Raw genomic sequence first — 20,651 nt, forward strand, 5'->3', positions numbered from 1 at the left:
GACTAACTGTACTGCAATCGACAGCAGCATCTCCATACACCTCCTTCAACCTCTTGTGGATGTTTCCCACTGTCTCGTTTTCACAGCACAGGAATTGTATGACAGCACGTTGCTTCTGACGAACGTCAAGTGTAGCACCCCTCTTGAAAACATGCTGTGACGGCGCCGCTCACGGGAACAGGTTGAACTAAGTTTGAAAACAAGCGAGAAGGATCTATCTACACACTGTAAAACTTTCGCACATGCAGAATGAAAACTGTATTTTTACAAAATAGTGTGCATTCTCTTGCAGTGACCCTCGTAGTACTACTGCATATTTTCTACATGGACAACTGCAAAACTCAAACAATATTAAAGGGTGAAACATCTAGGCAGATTTAAACTGTTTGCCGGACTGAGACTCGAACTTTGGACCGTTCCCTTTCTCGGCCAAATGCTCTTACCGACTGAGCTATCCAAGCACAGCCTTACTGCCACCACTAACTCATCTCCTACACTCTAAACTTCACAGAAGTTCACTGTAAAATAGCAAACAATCCCAGACTGTGGGCAAGCCATATCTCCACAATATAATTTCTTCCAGAAGTGCTAGTCCCGCCAGGCAAGCGGAAGAGCTTCTCTGAAGTGAGGAAGCTTGAAGATGAGGTACTGGCGAAAGTAACGCTGAGAGGTCGGGTACTGCATGGATAGTTCGGTAGGCAGAGCACTTGCCCACGAAAGTCAAAGACTCAGGTTCAACTCCAGGTCCGGGATGCAGCTTTGATTCTACCAGGTGCAGTATATCGATTCAGCCAAAACACGATGTATTATAACTTTACTGACTCTACAAATACGACAAAGATAATGGCGCCGGCCGCTGTGATCGAGTGGTTCTAGGCGCTTCAGTCCGAAACCACGCTGCTGCTACAGTCGCAGGTTCTAACCCTGCCTCGGGCACGGATGTGTGTAATGTCCGTAGGTTAGTTAAGTTTCAGTAGTTCTAAGTCTAGCGGACTGATGACCTCAGATGTTATGTCCCATAGTGGTTAGAGCCATCTGAACCATTTTGATAATGTCTTTCACAGAAAAGAATCCAGTTTGATTCCAAATAATAATAATAAACGATAAAAATTTTACAAAAAGTTTCCCACTTCAATTGTCCAGGGTGTGATATAAGTTTTAACTATGAAAAAAGACATTCAGGAGACGGTTGATAAATACCAAGCTATGTCTGGAACACTTAGAAGAACTTAGGGGAAGGTAACAAGACAGCAAACACGAATGAAATTTTATGAAGTTGTAGTTGTACCTACTCCTGTGCATGGTTCCAAATCACGGCAGTAACAAAAAAGAAAAATCACGAGCCGTGGAATAACTCCTAATATTGCGTCGGACCTCCTTTTTCTCGACGTAGTGCAGCATCTCGATGTGGCAGGGTCTCAAAAAGTCATTGGATGCCTCTGCAGAAATATTTACACATACTATAGTCGTCCATAATTGCGAAAGTGTTACCGGTGCAGGATTTTGTGCACGAACTAACCTCTCGATTATCTCTCACAAATGTTTGGTGGGATTTTTGTCGGGCGATCTGGATGGTCATAGCATTTCCTCAGATTCTCAAACCAGTTCCGAACAACTGTGGTCCGGTTACTTGGCACACTGTTATCTATGGTTCAAATGGCTCTGAGCACTATGCGACTTAACTTCTAAGGTCATCAGTCGCCTAGAACTTAGAGCTAATTAAACCTAACCAACCTAAGGACATCACACACATCCATGCCCGAGGCAGGATTCGAACCTGCGACCATAGCTGTCGCTCGGTTCCAGACTGTAGCGCCTAGAACCGCACCGCCACTCCGGCCGGCTGTCATCTATCAGAAATTCCATAGCTGTTTGGGTCATGAAGTCCATCAATGGCTGCAAATGGCCAATGACCAGTTCAGTTGGAGCAGAAGACCCAGACCATTCCACGTAAAACAGTTCCTTCTTGACAACTTGGGTCCATGGCTTGGTGGGTCTGCACCACACTCCAACCCTACCGTCAGTTCTTACCAAATTAAGTCGGGACTCATGTGACCAGGCCACCGTTTTCCAGTCGTCTAGGATCTAACCGATATCGTTACGTGCCCAAGAGAGGCGTTGCAGGCGATGTCGTGCTGCTAGAAAAGGCACTTGCGTCGGTTGTCTGCTACCACAGCCCATTAACGCCAAATTTTGTCGCACTGTCCTCACGGATGCATTATTTGTACGTCCCACATTGATTTCTGCGATTACGTCCCACAGTGTCGCTTTCCTCTTAGCACTGAAAACTCTACGCAAATGCCGCTGCTCTCAGTTGTTAAGGGAAAGCCGTCGATCACTGCGTTGTCTGGGGTGAGAGGTATTGCCTGAAATTTCGTATTCTCGGCACACAGTATACACTGTGGATCTCGGAATATTGAATTTCCGAAATGGAATGTCCCATGCGTCTTGCTCCAACTACCATTCCGCATTCAAAGTCTATTAATTCAGGCAGCCACAATCACATAGGAAACCTTTCCACATGAATCACTCGAGTCCGTCAATGTAATGTCCTCTTTACACCTGTTGTACGCGATACATCGCCATCTGGATATCTGCATATCGCTATCCCATTACTTTTTTCACCTCAATGCAAAATCAAATAGAAGGACAATGTTCCTAGAATGATAGAAAAGGGAATGCGAAAAAAGATAGTGAATTATCGGCTGGTTGCAAAGTGAGAACTGGGTAGACAATCGATAGCAGATGGATGGATGGATGACGGAGACAGGAGCAGGTGACTACAGCACCTAATCCTTGAAAGGAGATGATGACGATGAAGTTTCAAATCAGTGCATATCCCATTGCAGAGTGAAAAATTCATTCTGAATACTAAGAGGTGTTTATAAAGAGGTATCATATATCCATGCGGGAGGCGCTATTGTTCAAAACCGGAAGAGAAGATTCTATAATGATATGTTCAGAACACAATACCTCTTTTGATACGCGCCAGTTTGTTCTTTTATTCCATTATGTCAGCTGCATAGAAGTAGAAGCTATAGACAGTGCTGCCTGAGGTTACCACACATCCTGACAGATCCTTCCGCCCTTCTTTGCAGAGAATCACCCATTGTTCTAAGAACACGTGGATCGATTGAACTTTGTCGTATGTAGTGGTTAAGCGCTCCTGTAACTGCTGCACATTGTCTATGCGTTGCGCATACACCAATGTCTTTAAATGTCCTCATAGCTAGAAAACCAACGGATTAAAGTCCGGTATAAGGGAAACCCATATAAACGCCAGTCGTCGTCTTTCTGCATGGGTATCGCTGTACAATAGCGCTGGTAATTCATCGCACAGAAATCATGGAACAGACATTAAGCCGTGTGGTGAAGTGTGTGGCCCTCTGCTTCTGCCAGCGACAATTCCTGCCCTTGCGTGGCTACTGGACCGATCCTGTTGCCTGACCTCCATGATTAGTCGAGGACTTGTATCTGCTCACACTTGCATACTACAGTGTCATAATATGCTACGCATATGCCGATTACTATACACTAATCTTTACAAGTAAAACGGCCCATATCTCAACAGGTATTGGTTTCCGGATAAACACAATGTGATCAAAAATATCCGGACACCCCCAGAAACATACGTTTTTCATATTAGGTGTATTGTGCTGCCACCTATTGCCCGGTACTCCATATCAGTGACCTCAGTAAACATGGCGAGAGAGCAGAACGGGGCGCTCCGCGGAACTCACGGACTTCGAACGTGGTCAGGTTTTTGGATGTCACTTGTGTTATACGTCTGTACCCGAGATTTCCTCACTCCTAAACATCCCTAGGTCCACTGTTTCCAATGTGGTAGTGAAGTGGAAACGTGAAGGGACACGTACAGCACAAAGCGTACATTCAGACCTCGTCTGTTGACTGACAGAGACAGGCGACAGTTGAAAAGGATCGTAATGTGTAATAGACAAACATCTATCCAGACCATCACACAGAAATTCCAAACTGCATCAGGATCCACTGCAAGTACTATTACAGTTAGGCGGGAGATGAGAAAACTTGGATTTCATAGTCGAGCGGCTGCTCGTAAGCCATACATCACGCCGTTAAATGCCAAACGACGCCTCGCTTAGTGTAAGGAGCGTAAACGTTGGACTATTGAACGGTAGAAAAACGTTGTGTGGAGTGCGAAAACACGGTGCACAATGTGGCGATCCGATGGCAAGGTGTGGGTATGGCGAATTACCGGTGAACGTCATCTGCGAGTGTGTGTAGTGCCAACAGTAAAATTCGGAGGCGGTGGTGTTATGGTGTGGTCGTGTTTTTCATGGCGGGGGCTTGCACCTCTTGTTGTTTTGCGTGGCACTATGATAGCACAGGCCTACATTGATGTTTAAAGCAACCTCTTGCTTCCCGCTGTTGAAGATCAATTCGGGGATGGCAACTGCATTTTCCAACACAATCGAGCACCTGTTCCTAGTGCACGGTCGTTGGCGGAGTGGCTACAAGATAATAACATTCCTGTAATGGACTGGCCTGCACAGAGTCCTGACCTTAATCCTAAAGAACGCCTCTGGGATGTTTTGGAACGCCAACTTCGTGCCAGGCCTCACCGACCAACATCAGTATAGCACTCCATGAAGAATGGGCTGCCATTCCCCAAGAAAGCATCCAGCACCTGATTGAACGTATGCCTAGGAGAGTGGAAGCTGTCATCAATGGTAAGAGTGGGCCAACATCATATTGAATTCCAGCATTACCGATGGAGGGCGCTACGAACTTGCAAGTCATTTTCAGTCAGTCTTCTAGTTCTGACCCACACTGTCTCCTGTAGGATATGTGAGACTTTTTTTAAAGCCCTGTACGAGATGGGTACGGTATGGTAAGCTGTTGTGGGGAAGAGCAAGTTATGAAAGCTGATAATTAAAAATAAAAGACGAATACTAAGAATAATGAAGTGGGTTGTCAAAAAGAAAACGTGCAGGATTTTTTAAAGAATTGTGATTATTTCAGTATACAATGTAAGTCTTATATTCGGTGAATTGTTCAAGATATGGGAATGAGGTTTATATCAAACGATAATAGGCAGAGGGGGTAAGTAGTACTCTTGTATCAATCGATATTTTGAAGCAAGTACCCTTTTGTTAAAAAAAAAAAAAAAAAAAACGCAGCGAATCACGTTTTTAATGAACGCTATTGAAAAGAAGATATAACCCTCTTTAATTTTGAAGATTATAATTTTGGCAAAAGTACCCGAGAAATGTGTGAAAACTGAAGGAGAGTGCGACCAGAGTCGGCTATTGTATTTTAAACATTGTAAAATAGCGGTCTCATGCCAGTTTCCATCATACTATCAAATCTTTCGATCGTTTCCTTTTCTCACAAAAGCTATTCACTTCAAAATGTGTTCATTGACACATTTGAAATACTTTTCTAAGCTCCACATACACTATGTATTAGTATATACTGTAGTTTCATTTCAAGGAGTGTAGCTGACCGTCTTGTGTAAAATATGCTAAGACGAAACATACTTTATCTCTGTAGCGTTGGCCTATCTTGTTGGACGACGAAGCAAGGCATGAGAGCTCCACTTGATGATATTTCAACCCCAATAGCAGATTTTGGTCGCCTTGTATTTCATCTTAACCACATTTCGCTGAGCAATTTAGAGAAATCACGGAAAACCGAAATCTAGATGCTGGATGTGGAATCGAACCTCCGTCCTCCCATATGCGAATCCCGTGTGCCACCTCACTCGGTAAGACGCAGATGTCACTGAGGCGATACTGTATGTGATATGCTACGTCACGCGCGTGGTGCAATACTTATCCTTGCGACACTCGGGTTGCCACGGGAGCGATACCAAGCAACAAGACACAGCAGTTGGCGATAGCTTCGTGTGCGGCGCATTGCTACCAGTCTCTTCTTGAACAGTTTTCATGTATTTTACGTATCTATTCAAGCTATGGCTCTCCTTACAGCGTTAAAGCAATTTTATATGCTAGCTACATTTGGTATGCAACATTGTATGGTCCAAATTGCATCAGATGTAAACTGGAGGGTGACTACATTTCTTATTGCAAGGTTTTCAAAATATGTGCTGTGTTTTACTTAATTTAGAATTATCAACAAATATGAGCTGTAGGAAAAGAGAACCAGTTCATTATCGAACTCTGTTATCAGAATTCAGATGCCAAAGAATCTAACTTTTTTTCGAATAATTCCCTCAGAATGGAAATATTGCATCTCGAAGAACAAATGTGAATCCCAAAACAGTAGTTCCTTAAGTTTTTACGCGAGAAGTAAACTTTTACACAGAAAATAACTACAGAGACGGTTGTACCGTTACTTCATCCACATAAAACTATTTTGAACCACAACATATGACTTGAAATTTCTGTCCTCCTGTATCATACGATGCAGTTGCGCGGAGAAACTTACACTCCGTTTCGCTCTAGGCCATACGCAGAGAACTGTATTGATGTTACATCGCTGTCGTCCCAGTGTGAACCAGTTACGGTAACTACGATGTAAATGCTTGGAAAAATACCAATAATTTTCATAAACATTATACAGCTGTTACTAAGAAATGTGAACTCTTAGTGGCATCAAAATTGTGGGAAAATAGGCGTGTTTCTTGCTGAACATCTTGATTCATATTAATCACGTTAGTTCTGACGCTGAGCTTTTTGTATTACAATGTTTTGTGAAGATCAGTTAAATACATTTTTATGTACAGGCCCCACACTTGGAATCTGTGCACTGTGTAACTGACTTACTTACACGCTTGAAACCTTAGGTACACAAAAACAACATATCTATCTTAAAAGCTGACTACAATCATGTCGTTTCAACCACAAGTTTTTATTCTAGAAATATTTACATCTGGTAATCCAAACTAAGGTTACTTTTTATAATTAATCAGTATGTATTTTCCTTCATGTTGATAGCACGGTAAATGTTTGTAGTCCACTTTCCTCCAAATAGTGCCTTTAGTTCAAATAGGTATTTTGTGCATAGAATAAACATACCACGAAATTTAACTCTCGAGAAATTCAGTTCAAAGATATATTTGACCTATGACTGACCTTTGTTGTTTCTAATATATTCCAGTTGCCTAATTTTCATGGTTTACATGTTCCTCATCTTATCTATTTCTTGTTTCTCCTTGAGATTCTGACATCTTCATTTGCCTCAAGGACTCACTTCTCAGCATCGGTCACTCTCATGGAATCAATTGGTAAGAATGATTATCTTATATTAAACGCAGAATGTATTCCTGGCAATTGCAGAACTTCACGCCTCCTAACTGCCCCACATTAAAATGAATTACAGGCATGTAACTCTGAGAATAGGAACTCGAACTACAGGAAAGTCTGTAAGAAAAACAACGCTCGAAAGCCAAATATAGGCAAGGCAAACATAAGAACATCGCAAAGCGTATCTTCTAATAGTGGTGTTAGCTTGCAAAAGAACTGTATAGTATACGCTTCTCGAGCAAGAATCTAATGATGACATTGAAGTGTGAAAGCAGCTGAAACAAGAATGTGTAGGATACACATAGACAGGTCTTTAAATTCATTTTTAAACAACTTCCTTATGTCCAGTTCAATAATTTTAACCACCATTTTGTTCAAAAAGCTCTAAATATCAATTTAAGATGAAAAATAAAATATCGATTTTTTTGAAGTGAAAGTTACCAAGGGGTAGGAACACAGGGTGACGGATGAAAATGTTGCTCAAATTTAGAGCTTTTTTTTTCGTCCGTAGTGGAGTGTAGTTGACAAATGGGGTTTGATGCAATGAGTAAAGCATAAGTTGAACTTTCTATTGGTATTTTTATTCAAAAATATTAATATCTTCATTGTGTAATTAGGAGTTTCCCATCGCAGCTCTGAAATGAGTAGATCGACGGTTGTCGCTATAACGTGAAATTAACATATCACCCTGATACTTACAGATGCAATTTTAATTCATCGTAGGACTTTGCAAACAAAAAAACGAAAAAAACTAAATTATAGAAATTTCAGTATTAACATAAAAAATCGGCTGCGGTGAACTGAAGAGAATTGTCTGCTTCAATAGAGACCAAAAATGATTAAAATCGGATGAAAACTATAGCGATGGCGATAACAAACATTCCGGAAAACGTGATTTTTATAAAAACGCGTTCACAGTTTGACCAGGATTTATCATATAAAATGGGACAAAACCTGAAGCTCATGGGATATTGTCGAAGCCTGATCCATGATAACTATCGCCCCTAATAGTGAATGGCCGCTTTCTGCTACTTTGACCTGACAAGCCCTCATTTTCGTCCTCAAGGCGCCTTTCGTCTCTGAGATCATCGCCGCTGGCGTCTCTATCTTCATAGAATCGGCGCATTTCATAGCCAATTTTGATCTGAAAGGCATTTGCCACGTGAATTAAGGCAGTATGGTCCACACTGAATAGACATTCGGCCAAAATTGAAACAATGTTGACAGTTTCGCTTCGGCTGGATGTTATGTTTGGAGCGTATGTCCAAATGAGACCACTGAAACTTTCGTTCACATTTTGCATAAAACTGCCCAAACAACGCTCCATCAAATCAGGTTTACTCAGATCGGCATAAATAGGGGTGATGGCATCGACAACGACTTGTAGCAATGGCGTTTTGTGTTTGTAACTTACCAGTTCACCGGTTGCTTTAGCGCACTGCCAGATGCACGAGGATTGCTCGCAAGCAGGACAGAAGTAATGTTGACGAATATCATCCCATAAATTTTTGTGGAGTAGTGTGTCATATTCTCAGCAGAGTCGAAATTATCACGAATATCTTTTCCATAATACAGAGGGTCTACCAGGGGCCGTGCAATCTCGGCTTCAAACGCTCATGGAATTGTTACTTTTTGAAATCCTCTCATAATATTTTGGGGAATACTTCCTCAATGAATTCATGGTGATCCATTGATCGTGACCGGGCCAAATATCTCACGAAATAAGCGTCAAACGTAAAAACTACAAAGAACTAAACTTGTCTAGCTTGAAGGTGGAAACCAGATGGCGCTGTGGTTGGCCCGCTAGATGACGCTGCCACAGGCAAAACGTATATCAGCTGCATTTATTTAAATAGGAACCCCCATTTTTTATTACATATTCGTGTAGTACGCAAAGAAATATGAATGTTTTAGTTGGACCACTTATTTCGCTTTGTGATTAGATGGCGCTGTAATAGTCACAAACATATGGCTCACAAATGTAGACGAACAATTGGTAACAGGTAGGTTTTTTAAATTAAAATTATTTCGGTTGTTCCAATGTGATGCATGTACTTTTGTGAACTTATCATTTCTGAGAACGCATGCTGTTACAGCGTGATTGCCTGTAAATACCACATTAATGCAATAAATGCTCAAAATAATGTCTATCAGCCTCGATGCATTGGGCAATACGCGTAACGACATTCCTCTCAACAGCGAGTAGTTCGCCTTCCGTAATGGTCGCACATGCATTGACAATGCGCTGACGCATGTTATCAGGCGTTGTCGGTGGATCACGATAGCAAATATCCTTTAACTTTCCCCACAGATCCGGCGAACGTGCGGGACATGGTATTGCGTTTCGACGACCAATCCACCTGTCATGAAATGGCTATTCAATACCACTTCAACATCACGCGAGCTACATGCCGGACATCCATTATGTTGGAAGTACATCGCTATTCTGTCATGCAGTGAAACATCTTGTAGTAACATCGGTAAAACATTACGTAGGAAATCAGCATACATTGCACCATTTAGATTGCCATCGATTTAATGGGGGCCAATTATCCTTCCTTCCACAATGCCGCACCATACATTATCCCGCCAAGGTCGCTGATGTTGCACTTGTTGCTGCCATCGTGGATTTTCGGTTGCCCAATAGTGCATATTATGCCGGTTTACGTTACCGCTGTTGGTGAATGACGCTTCGTCGCTAAGTAGAACGCGTGCAAAAAGTCTGTCATGGTCCAGTAATTTCTCTTGTGCCCAGTGGCAAAACTGTACACGGTGTTCGAAGTCGTCGCCATGCAGTTCCTGGTGCACAGAAATATGGTACGGGTGCAATCGATGTTGATGTAGCATTCTCAACACCGACGTTTTTGAGATTCCCGATTCTCGAGCAATTTATGTGCTACTGATGTGCGGATTAGCCGCGCCAGCAGCTAAAACACCTACTTGGGCATCATGATTTGTTGCAGGTCGTGGTTGACGTTTCACATGTGGCTGAACACTTCCTGTTTCCTCAAATAACGTAACTATCCGACGAACGGTCCGGACACTCGAATGATGTCGTCCAGGATATCGAGCAGCATACATAGCACACGCCCGTTGGGCATTTTGATCACTATACGATATCGACCTTTCTGCGATTGGTAAACGGTCCATTTTAACACGCGTAATGTATCACGAAGAACATGCCGTTCGAACTGGCGGAATGTTACGTGATACCACGTACTTATACGTTTGTGACTATTACAGCTCCATCTATCACAAAGCGAAAAAAAGTGGTCCAACTAAAACATTCACATTTCTTTACGTACTACATGAATATGTAATAAAAAATGGGGGTCCCTGTTAAAAAAAACGCAGTTGATATCCGTTTGACCTATGGCAGTGCCATCTAGCGGGCCAACCATAGCGCCATCTGGTTTCCCCCTTCAAGTTAGACGAGTTTCGTTCGTTGTAGTTTTTTCGTTTGATGCTTATTTCGAGAGATATTTGGCCTGGTCACTATCAATGGACCACCCTGTATACATTCGACTTACGTAATAAAATATTTTCGTGAATTTTCGACCGTCACCATGTCGATCCCCCTTTAATCATGTCAGTTGTGTTCCTGTGCTCTCTACCAATGTGGGTTGCTTCTGCATCATATCGTGAGTAGCATCGCGTATCGTTTCACCCTTGACCATCGTCTCTCCTGGACTGCCATCTCCACACAATCCAAGCCAAGGGACGCTCCCGACTCCGTCTCCTCAAGCTCCTTTCTGGCCGCACGTGGGGTTTGGACCCCTTCACCATCCTCCACACCTATAAATCCCTTATCCGCCCTATTCTGTGCTACGCTCATCCCGCCTGGACCTCCGCCCCTCCTACCTTTTTTCAAATCCCTTCAAATCCTAGAACGCCAAGCGCTCCGCCTCGCCTATCCCACGCGGATCCTCTATGACCTTATTCCGTTCCCGCACCTCCTTCTTTTCCTCGAACGGATACGGATCCTCTACACCTCCCGCAAACTTAATCCCCATCACCCGCTTGTCTCTCCCATCCTCTCCCAACCCCGTCCGCTGCCGCGCCTGCATTCCCACATCCCACCTGCTCTCCACCTCTCCACTCTCCATACCCTCGCCCAAGGTGGCTTCCAGCAACTCCCCCTCCCTGATGATGCCCTCACCCCACCCCCCCCCCATCTATCCCTCCTACCAACTTTGATCCTCCTCTTCTGCACCCTGTGTTTTTCTCCTGAGGGCACCCTCTCTCCTTTCTCTCCCTTCCTCCCTCCCTCCTCCCCTGGGCTTCCCCAACCCCCCCTACCTTCTCTCCACCCCCTCCCCCTCCCTTCTCCACTGCCACTGGCATCTACACACTCCCCTCTCCCTCCTCCCCCTCCCCCCTCCCCCTCCCTCCTCCCCCCTCCCCCTTCTTTCCCTTTTTGGCAGGTCCCGCACACGAACAGTGAACTTTGGCGCGCCAGAGATCACCGCCTAGTGTTTGTGTGTGTGTGTGTGTGTGTGTGTGTGTGTCGTCGTGTTCGTGTTCAAGTGTTCCAGTGTTACTCGTTTGTCCTATAACGTTCGCGTGTGCCATCTGTCCTCACTGTGCGTGCCCACATGTCTGAACATTTTTATTTTGGACTCTGCGCCCGTAAACGCCTCCATGTGTTTTACTTTTGTATGTCTACGTTTGTATGTCGACCCCGTCTGTTCTGTGCTTGTCTTCTTTTGTCTCATTAGTTTTCTCTGTGGCCGAAAAGTGGCGTAATGTGCCGCTGCTGGCCTTCCTGTATCAGGTGTGAAATTACCAATAAAGAAAAAAAAACGCGAAACTTCCTGGCAGATTAAAACTGTGTGCCGGACCGAGACTCGAACTCGGGACCTTTGCCTCTCGCGGGCAAGTGCTCTGGCAACTGAGCTACCCAAGCACGACTCACGCCCCGTCCTCACAGCTTTACTTCTGCCAGTACTTCGTCTCCTACCTTCCAAACGTTACAGAAGCTGTGAGGACGGGGCGTGAGTCGTGCTTAATAGCTTTTTTTTTTTTTTTTCATTTATTGAATTTCAATTCCCCCCGAAGGGGGCGGGCTGGCAGCAACTTAGTATGCCGCTCTTCAGCCGACAGATTTTGTGACAAAGATCAAGAGAACAAATAATAAAAAAACAGGCGATAAAATCGGAGACTTAGAGAGTAACAAGGCGAAAAGAAATCGTGGAACTTAAAACAACAATACAGGGATGATGACGCTAATAAAAATACATACAAAGCAGACAGGGAAAACAATAGACAAAAAAACACGGCGACAGTCTGGATTCTGTTCGCAAAGGACATAAAATTCACACCTAGCGACAGCATGGTTTCTGTTCGCAACACGAGAAAGACAAACAACACTGAATAGTCACTGGAACACTGCACTAAAAAGTTGGCAAATGTGACACCACAGTCGAGAGCAGGTGGGGGGAAACTGGACAGAAGATGGGAAAACAAAAAAGGGGGGAAAGGAGAGTAAAAGCGAAGGGGGGAGCTGGGAAAGGAGCTGAAGGAGGATGAGGACCCATAAGAGGGGGGGGGGGGGCAGACGCGACAGGGAGTGGGGTAGGTAGAGGAGGGGAATACAAAAGGACTGGGGGGAGAAGGGAGGTAGGGAGAGGTTTAGTGGGGAGAAAACAGGACGGAAGGGGGGGGGGGGACGAGGGAGCCCAGGGAAAGGACAGAGGAAAGGAGGGGGATTGAGGATCAGAGTTGATAGGAAGGATAAATGGAGGTAGAGAGGGCATCATCCAGGAGGGGGAGTAGACGGAAGCCACCTTGGGAAAGGAGATGGAGGGTGTAGAGATGGAGGGTAGGGGGGACACAACGGTGAAGACGTGGCAGGGGGCGGGGATGGGAGAGGAGAGGAGCAACCAGGGGGTGAGGGGGTTCAAGACGGCGGGAGGTGTAGAGGGTGCGGATATGTTCGAGGAATAGGAGCAGATGGGGGAAAGGAATGAGATCATAGAGGACCCGCGTGGGGGACGGGAGGCGGATACGGAAGGCGAGGCGGAGTGCATGACGCTCAAGGATCTGGAGGGACTGATAGAATTTGGGGGGGGGGGCAGATATCCAGGCAGGACTGGCAAAACAGAGGATGGGACGGATGAAGGATTTGTAGGTATGGAGGATGGTAGAGGGGTGCAACCCCCATGTCCGGCCAGAGAGGAGTTTGAGGAGTCGGAGGCGGTTGTGGGCTTTGGATTGGATGGAGCGGAGATGAGGCATCCAGGTGAGGTGACGCTCAATGGTGAGGCCAAGGTAGGTGAGGGTGGGGGTGAGGCGGACAGGATGTGCGCAGACAGTAAGGAAGAAATCCAGGAGCCGGAAGGAGCGAGTGGTACGACCTACGATGATTGCCTGGGTCTTGGAAGGATTGAGTTTCAGGAGCCATTGGTTACACCATGCAGCAAAAAGGTCAAGGTGATTCTGGAGAAGGCGTTGGGACCGTTGGAGGGAAGGAGCGAGGGCGAGGAATGTGGCGTCATCAGCATATTGCAAGAGGTGTACTGGGGGGGGGGGGGGGGTTGGGGCATATCTGCCGTGTACAGGAGGTAGAGGAGAGGGGAGAGGACAGAGCCCTGGGGCACACCGGCAGAGGGGTAGAAGGTGTGGGAATTGGCATGATGGATGGTAACATAGGAGGGGCGGTGGGAGAGGAAGGAGGCCACCAGACGGATGTAGTTGATAGGAAGGGCGTAGGTTTGGAGTTTAAACAGGAGACCGGGATGCCAGACACGGTTGTAGGCCTTTTCGAGGTCAAGTGAGACAAAAATGGCGGTGAGACGGGAGTTAAGCTGGAGGGAGAGGAGATGAGTGAGGCGGAGGAGTTGGTCATCAGCAGAGAAGGAAGGTCGAAAGCCACATTGGGTGTTTGGGAGGAGGTGGTTTTGGTGGAGGTGGAGATGGATGCGCCGGGACTTAGTAGCTCAGTTGGTAGAGCATTTGCCCGCGAAAGGCACAGTTCCCGAGTTCGAGTCTCGATCCGGCACACAGTTTTAATCTGCCAGGAAATTTCATATCAGTGAGCACTCCGCTGCTGAGTGAAAATCTCATTCTAAAAAAAAAAGAAAGCGTAACGTATTGCCTCAGTGAGAACCGCACCAAAGAGTTTTCGAAAGGCATAAGAAAGTACGAGGGGGGACCCAAAAGAAACCGGACTCCGAGGGCGCTGCCACTCGTAAACGTAGTGCAGAGTTCTCACGCTAGATGGTGTTAGTAGAGACCTTCATGAAGCAGCTGTGCAGACGGCGTCAGTGTAGAGCTGAACGTGGAAGTGTGGTATTGTGTTTCTCTGACTGTTGGCGGGTTATCTCTGCGATGTCGTTATGGCAATTTTAAAAGAACAAAGAGTGGGTGTGAAATTTGTTTCCTGCTTAAAAAAAACTGCAACGGAGACACACCAAATGCTTCAGGAAGCTTCCAGAAGGACGGAATGAGGCGCACACAGGTTTTCGAGTGGTTTGGGCGCTTTAAACGTGGTGAGATGTGTGTTGAAGACCAAGCTCGTTCTCGACGCCCTTCAACATTGCGAAATGAGGAGAACATTGAAAAGGTCCGTCAAAAGATCGACCAAATTTCAGCAGAGACAGGAATCGGTTGGAGCTCGTGCCAGCGGATTTTGAGTAAGGATTTGCAGATGAGACGTGTTGCTGCTAAATTTGTTCCGCGCCTTCTCACACAGGAGCAAAAAACCATCCGCATGAATGTGTGTCAGGACTTGAACAAAGTCATTACAGTGGATGAGAGTTGGTGTTACGGGTATGACCCAGAATCCAAGCAAGCGTCAAGCCAGTGGAGGACTCCCAACTCTCCCAGACCAAAAAAAAAGCAAGGCAAGTGAGGTCAAATGTGAAGACGATGATCATTGTCTTCTTTGATGTTCGTGGAATTGTGCATCGGGAATTCGTACCCCCTGGCCAGACTGTTAACCACCACTTTTACTTGGATGTTTTAAGGCGTCTGCGAGAGGATGTGAGGAGGAAACGCCCGGAACTTTGGCGATCATGTGACCGGTTTCTGCATCACCACGCTCTAGCACACACGGCCTTACGAGTGACCCACTATTTGGCATCTCAGAGGTGGTCTGTCGTTCCCCACGCTCCGTATTCGCCGGACCTAGCCGCGTGCGACTTTTTCCTATTTCCACGAATGAAAAAAACGCTAAAAGGGGAGCGTTATGACGATGTGGAGGTGGTAAAAACAGCTTCGCAAAGGCCACTGGACAATATCAAAGAGTTCCAAACATGCTTGCAACAGTGGGAAAATAGACTTGACAAGTGCATAGCATGTAATGGAGAGTATTTTGAAGGTGATTGAAGTAATTTTGTAAAAAGGTTCATCAATAAATTTCTTATGACAACAATCCGATTTCTTTTGGGTCCCCTCTCGTATAACTGTGCAATAACGTGTTTCAGTTAAGACATCGACAGCAGTAAAACCTTCTAGGTGAGTGGGGGGCAGCGGAGGTGCCACTCACTGTGTACGGTGACGTATCCCAGCGTGGCTGGCACGCCGGCCTTGCGGCGCGGCACGGTCAGGAAGAGGCGGTCGCGCCACACCTCGAGGCCGTGCGGCAGGTTGGTGTGCGGCGTGTAGCCGGCCCGCAAGGCGTCGGCGGCGGCCGGCTGCTCGGGCCACGTCCAGCTGACCGCCTGCCACGAGAACGCCTTGCGCACGGCCCTGGTGGCCGAGGCCCGCGCCTGCGGCGTCACCGTCGCCAGCAGCACCGCCGCCGACGTCAGCAGCGTCGCCGCCGTCGTCAGCAGCGCCGACGTCGTCATGGCGCGCCGCGTCTGCGCCCAAACGTCCACGTCAGTACCTTTGTTAAAAGTCCTGGGAACACACTGCATCTTAGGAAGCTGCTACGGATGCGAGGAAAGCTTCACTGCAAATACGAACGTAGCCAAAGCCTCGTGGGCAAACAAAAATTTAGCGAAGCCAAACTTAGCGTAACGAGAGTACCACGTAGAGTTATGCTCTACCAAAACTATAGTTTGGTATTGTTAGTAAATTACGAGGTGCATTCAAGTTCTAAGGCCTCCGATTATTTTTCTAATTTACTACTCACCCGAAATCGATGAAACTGGCGTTACTTCTCGACGTAATCGCCCTGCAGACGTACACATTTTTCACAACGCTGACGCCATGATTCCATGGCAGCGGCGAAGGCTTCTTTAGGAGTCTGTTTTGACCATTGGAAAATCGCTGAATCAATAGCAGCACGGCTGGTGAGTGTGCGGGCACGGAGAGTGTCTTTCATTGTTGGAAAAAGCCAAAAGTCACTAGGAGCCAGGTCAGGTGAGTAGGGAGCATGAGGAATCACTTAAAAGTTGTTATCACGAAGAAACTGTTGCGTAACGTTAGCTCGATGTGCGGATGCGTTGGCTTGGTGAAACAGCACACGCGCAGCCCTTCCCGGACGTTTTTGTTGCAGTGCAGGAAGGAATTTGTTCTTCAAAACATTTTCGTAGGATGCACCTGTTACCGTAGTGCCCTTTGGAACGCAATGGGTAAGGATTACGCCCTCGCTGTCACAGAACATGGACACCATCAGTTTTTCAGCACTGGCGGTTACCCGATTTTTTTTTGGTGGCGGTGAATCTGTGTGCTTCCATTGAGCTGACTGGCCCTTTGTTTCTGGATTGAAAAATGGCATCCACGTCCCATCCGTTGTCACAACCGACGAAAAGAAAGTCCCATTCATGCTGTCGTTGCGCGTCAACATTGCTTGGCAACATGCCATACGGGCAGCCATGTGGTCGTCCGTCAGCATTCGTGGCACCCACCTGGATGACACTTTTCGCATTTTCAGGTCGTCATGCAGGATTGTGTGCACAGAACCCACAGAAATGCCAACTCTGGAGGCGATCTGTTCAACAGTCATTCGGCGATCCCCCAAAACAATTCTCTCCACTTTCTCGATCATGTCGTCAGACCGGCTTGTGCGAGCACGAGGTTGTTTCGGTTTGTTGTCACACGATGTTCTGCCTTCATTAAACTGTCGCACCCACGAACGCACTTTCGACACATCCATAACTCCATCACCACATGTCTCCTTCAACTGTCGATGAATTTCAATTGGTTTCACACCAGTAAGGTAGTATCGACATATGATACCACAGGATTAGTAGCGATAGAAACATATCACATTCTGAAGGACGACAGTTCAAACCCATATCCGGCCATACTGATTTAGGATTTCTGTGATTTCCCTAAATTGTTTCAGGCAAGCGCCAGGATGGTTCCCTAATACGATGGGACCAATGACCTCGCTCTTTGGTCCCTACACCCAAATTAATCAAGCAACCAAAGAAACATAAATGAATGTGGAAGAGATAAAATGGGAGCCGACGACATCTTTCTTTTCTTTTGTTTGTTTGGTTTTTTGTTTGGCACATAGTTAGAACCACACATCACTCACTGATAGTCCCCTGTGTATTTTATATCCTCACAGAAAGTATGTTGCATTTTATAAGAAGTAAAAATTAAGCGATGGCGTAACTCATGAGCTTTTATACAACCAAAGGAGTTACTTTTGATGCAAGGACAGTCTACAAATACAAAAATAAATATATGCCTATATAATTTTTCTTGTCATTTTGTACTCAGAACGTTCTTCATCACTATCAAATGCAAAGGGTTTTCTGTTATTACTGATAAATGCGAAAATTGTTTATGACTAACAGAAAAATGTTTTGTGTAAGTTCGACAAGGTGTTCAAGTTAGATTTGATAAATTTTTGCTTTACGGTCTTTTTTTAAAATTTTGTTCAGAAAAATTCGTTTCGCTATGTGATAAATTTGCATAGTTTTCTTTATTTTTACTACAGCATCCCTCTTTTTCCCGTTAGAAGTCAACAATTTTCGAATAAAACCTGAATTAAACATTGAAGATTTCAGTTGTGTTATAAATACTGTTTTACTTGAGTAAAAGACACAGTGATAACTGTGTAGAACAAAAGTGTTCTGCAGGCTATCCAGCCAGACAGAATAGTGACGTTCATTGCCTCGTGGTCACTTCTTTGTGACGCAGGATGACTTTCCCGCTCCAGCTGCTCTGTCCTTTGGCTTCTTTCTACAAGCTTGTGAGGTTATAAGCTCCTGTGGCCTGTCTCCTCTCACTCTTTTTCATTTTTTTATTAGATATCATTTTACTATTGTGTCTCAGTAGGGGCCGGCCGAGGAAGCTTATTGTTGTAAATGTAACCGGTAATAAGGTCTCTGGTTTTTATTTGTGATATTTCAGCTGGTGTCGAGACATTGCTTGTTCTTTTGTTTTTCTTGTGTGGGTGAGGCGGGACTGAACGAGAGCCATTTGTGTTAAGTACGGCAGAAAAACGTGAGGTCGGGTCTGGAAGACTTTTCAGCGGATACGAGGGGTGTGGACAATAGCATGTGGTGGCTCCTAAGGGTGGCCGGCATTATGATCTATTGTGCAAATGGTCCACGGGATGAAACATACTAACTAAAGTCTGCTACTCCTCATTACGGTCGTCACTTTTCGATTTACTCTCAGTATATAGTGTGGTTATTAAACTGTTCATTCCTAGTCGCTCAAAATCTTGTTACTAACTAAGGAACGACAGAGGGTGCGCAAAATGACGACAGAAAATATCTCAAAATTTCTGACGGACAAACTTTTTACTCGACTCGAACTCGAACACAGTGCTTTGCCTATTATGGGCAACGCTCTTATCAGCTGAACTGTCCTGTCTCGACTCCTTCATAAGATCCACTCTCATGAGTCACTCAGAGTAGACTGAAATGACGGAAGTCATGGGATACCTCCTAATACCGTGTCGGACCTCCTTTTGCCTGGGGCAGTGCCGCAAATCGACGTGGCATGGACTCAACAAGTCGTTGGAAGTCCCTTGCAGAAATATTGAGCCGTCCAAATATGTGAAACTGAAGTCGGTACAGAATTTTGTGCGCGAACTGACCTTCGAATTATGTCCCATAAATGTTCGATGCGATTCACGTCGGGCGATCTGGGTGTCTCAATCATTCACATGAACTTTTCAGAATATTCTTCAACCCAATCGGGAAGCAATTGTGCCCGATGACAAGATATAGTTTTTTGGGAACATGAAGTTCATCAATAGTAGTAAATGGTCACCAAGTAGCCGAACATAAGCATTTCCAGTCAATGATCGATTTAGTTGAACCAGAGGAATCAGCTCATTCCACGTAAATACAACCCACACCATTGTGCAGCCACCGCCAGCTTGCACAGTGCCTTGTTGAGAACCTGAGTCCACGGCTTCGTGCGTTCTGCGCTACCCTGGAACCCTGCCATCAGCTCTTACCAACTGAAATCGGGACACGTCTGACCGGGACACGGTTTTAAAGTCGTGTAGGGTCCAAACGATATGGTCACGAGCCCATGAGAAGGGCTGCAGGCGACGTCCCGCTGTTGGCAAAGGCATTCATGTCGGTCATCTGCTGCCATAGCCCATAAACGCCAAATTTCATCACACGGTCTTAACGGATAGTTCGTCGTACGTCCCACGCTTGTCTGTTAGCAATGAGAACTCTACGCGAACGCCGCTCCTCTCGGTCGTTAAGTGAAGGCCGTCTGTTACTGCGTTGTCCGTGTTGAGAGGTGATGCCTGAAATTTGATATCCTTGGTACACTCTTGACACTGTGGATCTAGCAGTATTGCATTCCCTAACAGTTTCTGAAGGAACGTCCCATGCACCGAACTCCAACTACCATTCAGCATTCAATGTCCGTTAATTCCCGCAGCCCCAATCACATCGGAATCTTTTTCATATGAATGACCTGAACAAATATGACAGCTCCGCCAATGCAGTGTCCTTTTATACATTTTATACGCGATACTACCAGCATCTGGGTATTAGCACAACGCTATCCCATGACCTTCATCACCTCAATGTAGAGATCTGTCTGCCGACTGAGGAAAGGTATTTTTCCGTGCAGTGGCGACTGCGAAACCCGATGGACGTGGGGTGGTGGTTAGTGCAGTTTTCCCTGGTTCGAGCACGGTCTATCTGTTTTAGTGTATGTGGCAACTGGCGTTGGTTTTTTAAAAATATATCCGAACATAAAGTGCTCCCCATATTTTCAGTTTTTTTTGGAGTACAAAAACAGAATTACTTCAATTAAAGATCTTTGCAGCCGGCCGCAGTGGCCGAGCGGTTATAGGCGCTTCAGTCCGGAACCGGGCGACTGCTACGGTCGCAGGTTCGAATCCTGTCTCGGGCATGGATGTGTGTGATGTCCTTAGGTTAGTTAGTTTTAAGTAGCTCTAAGTTCTAGGGGACTGATGACCTAAGATGTTAAGTCCCATAGTGCTCAGAGCCATTTGAACCATTTTGAAAGATCTTGGCCTCCCTGTTAGAAGAAATTCTAGCCTTTTTGTTTGACTCAAAG

General features: G+C 45.6%; 1 protein-coding gene across 2 annotated transcripts in view; it reads right to left on the minus strand.

Moving 5' to 3' along the window:
- LOC126419321 (L-dopachrome tautomerase yellow-f2-like) overlaps nucleotides 1-20,651 on the minus strand; it is a 122,771-nt gene that overhangs the window by 35,396 nt on the left and 66,724 nt on the right. For both annotated transcript variants that reach the window (XM_050086499.1, XM_050086500.1), the window contains exon 2: nucleotides 15,736-16,051. In XM_050086499.1, coding sequence (XP_049942456.1) covers nucleotides 15,736-16,051 — 316 coding nt within the window. The remainder of the gene's footprint in view (nucleotides 1-15,735; nucleotides 16,052-20,651) is intronic.

This window comes from Schistocerca serialis, chromosome 9 (genome assembly GCF_023864345.2).
Source record: "Schistocerca serialis cubense isolate TAMUIC-IGC-003099 chromosome 9, iqSchSeri2.2, whole genome shotgun sequence".
In the NCBI taxonomy this organism is placed as follows: Eukaryota; Metazoa; Arthropoda; class Insecta; order Orthoptera; family Acrididae; genus Schistocerca; species Schistocerca serialis.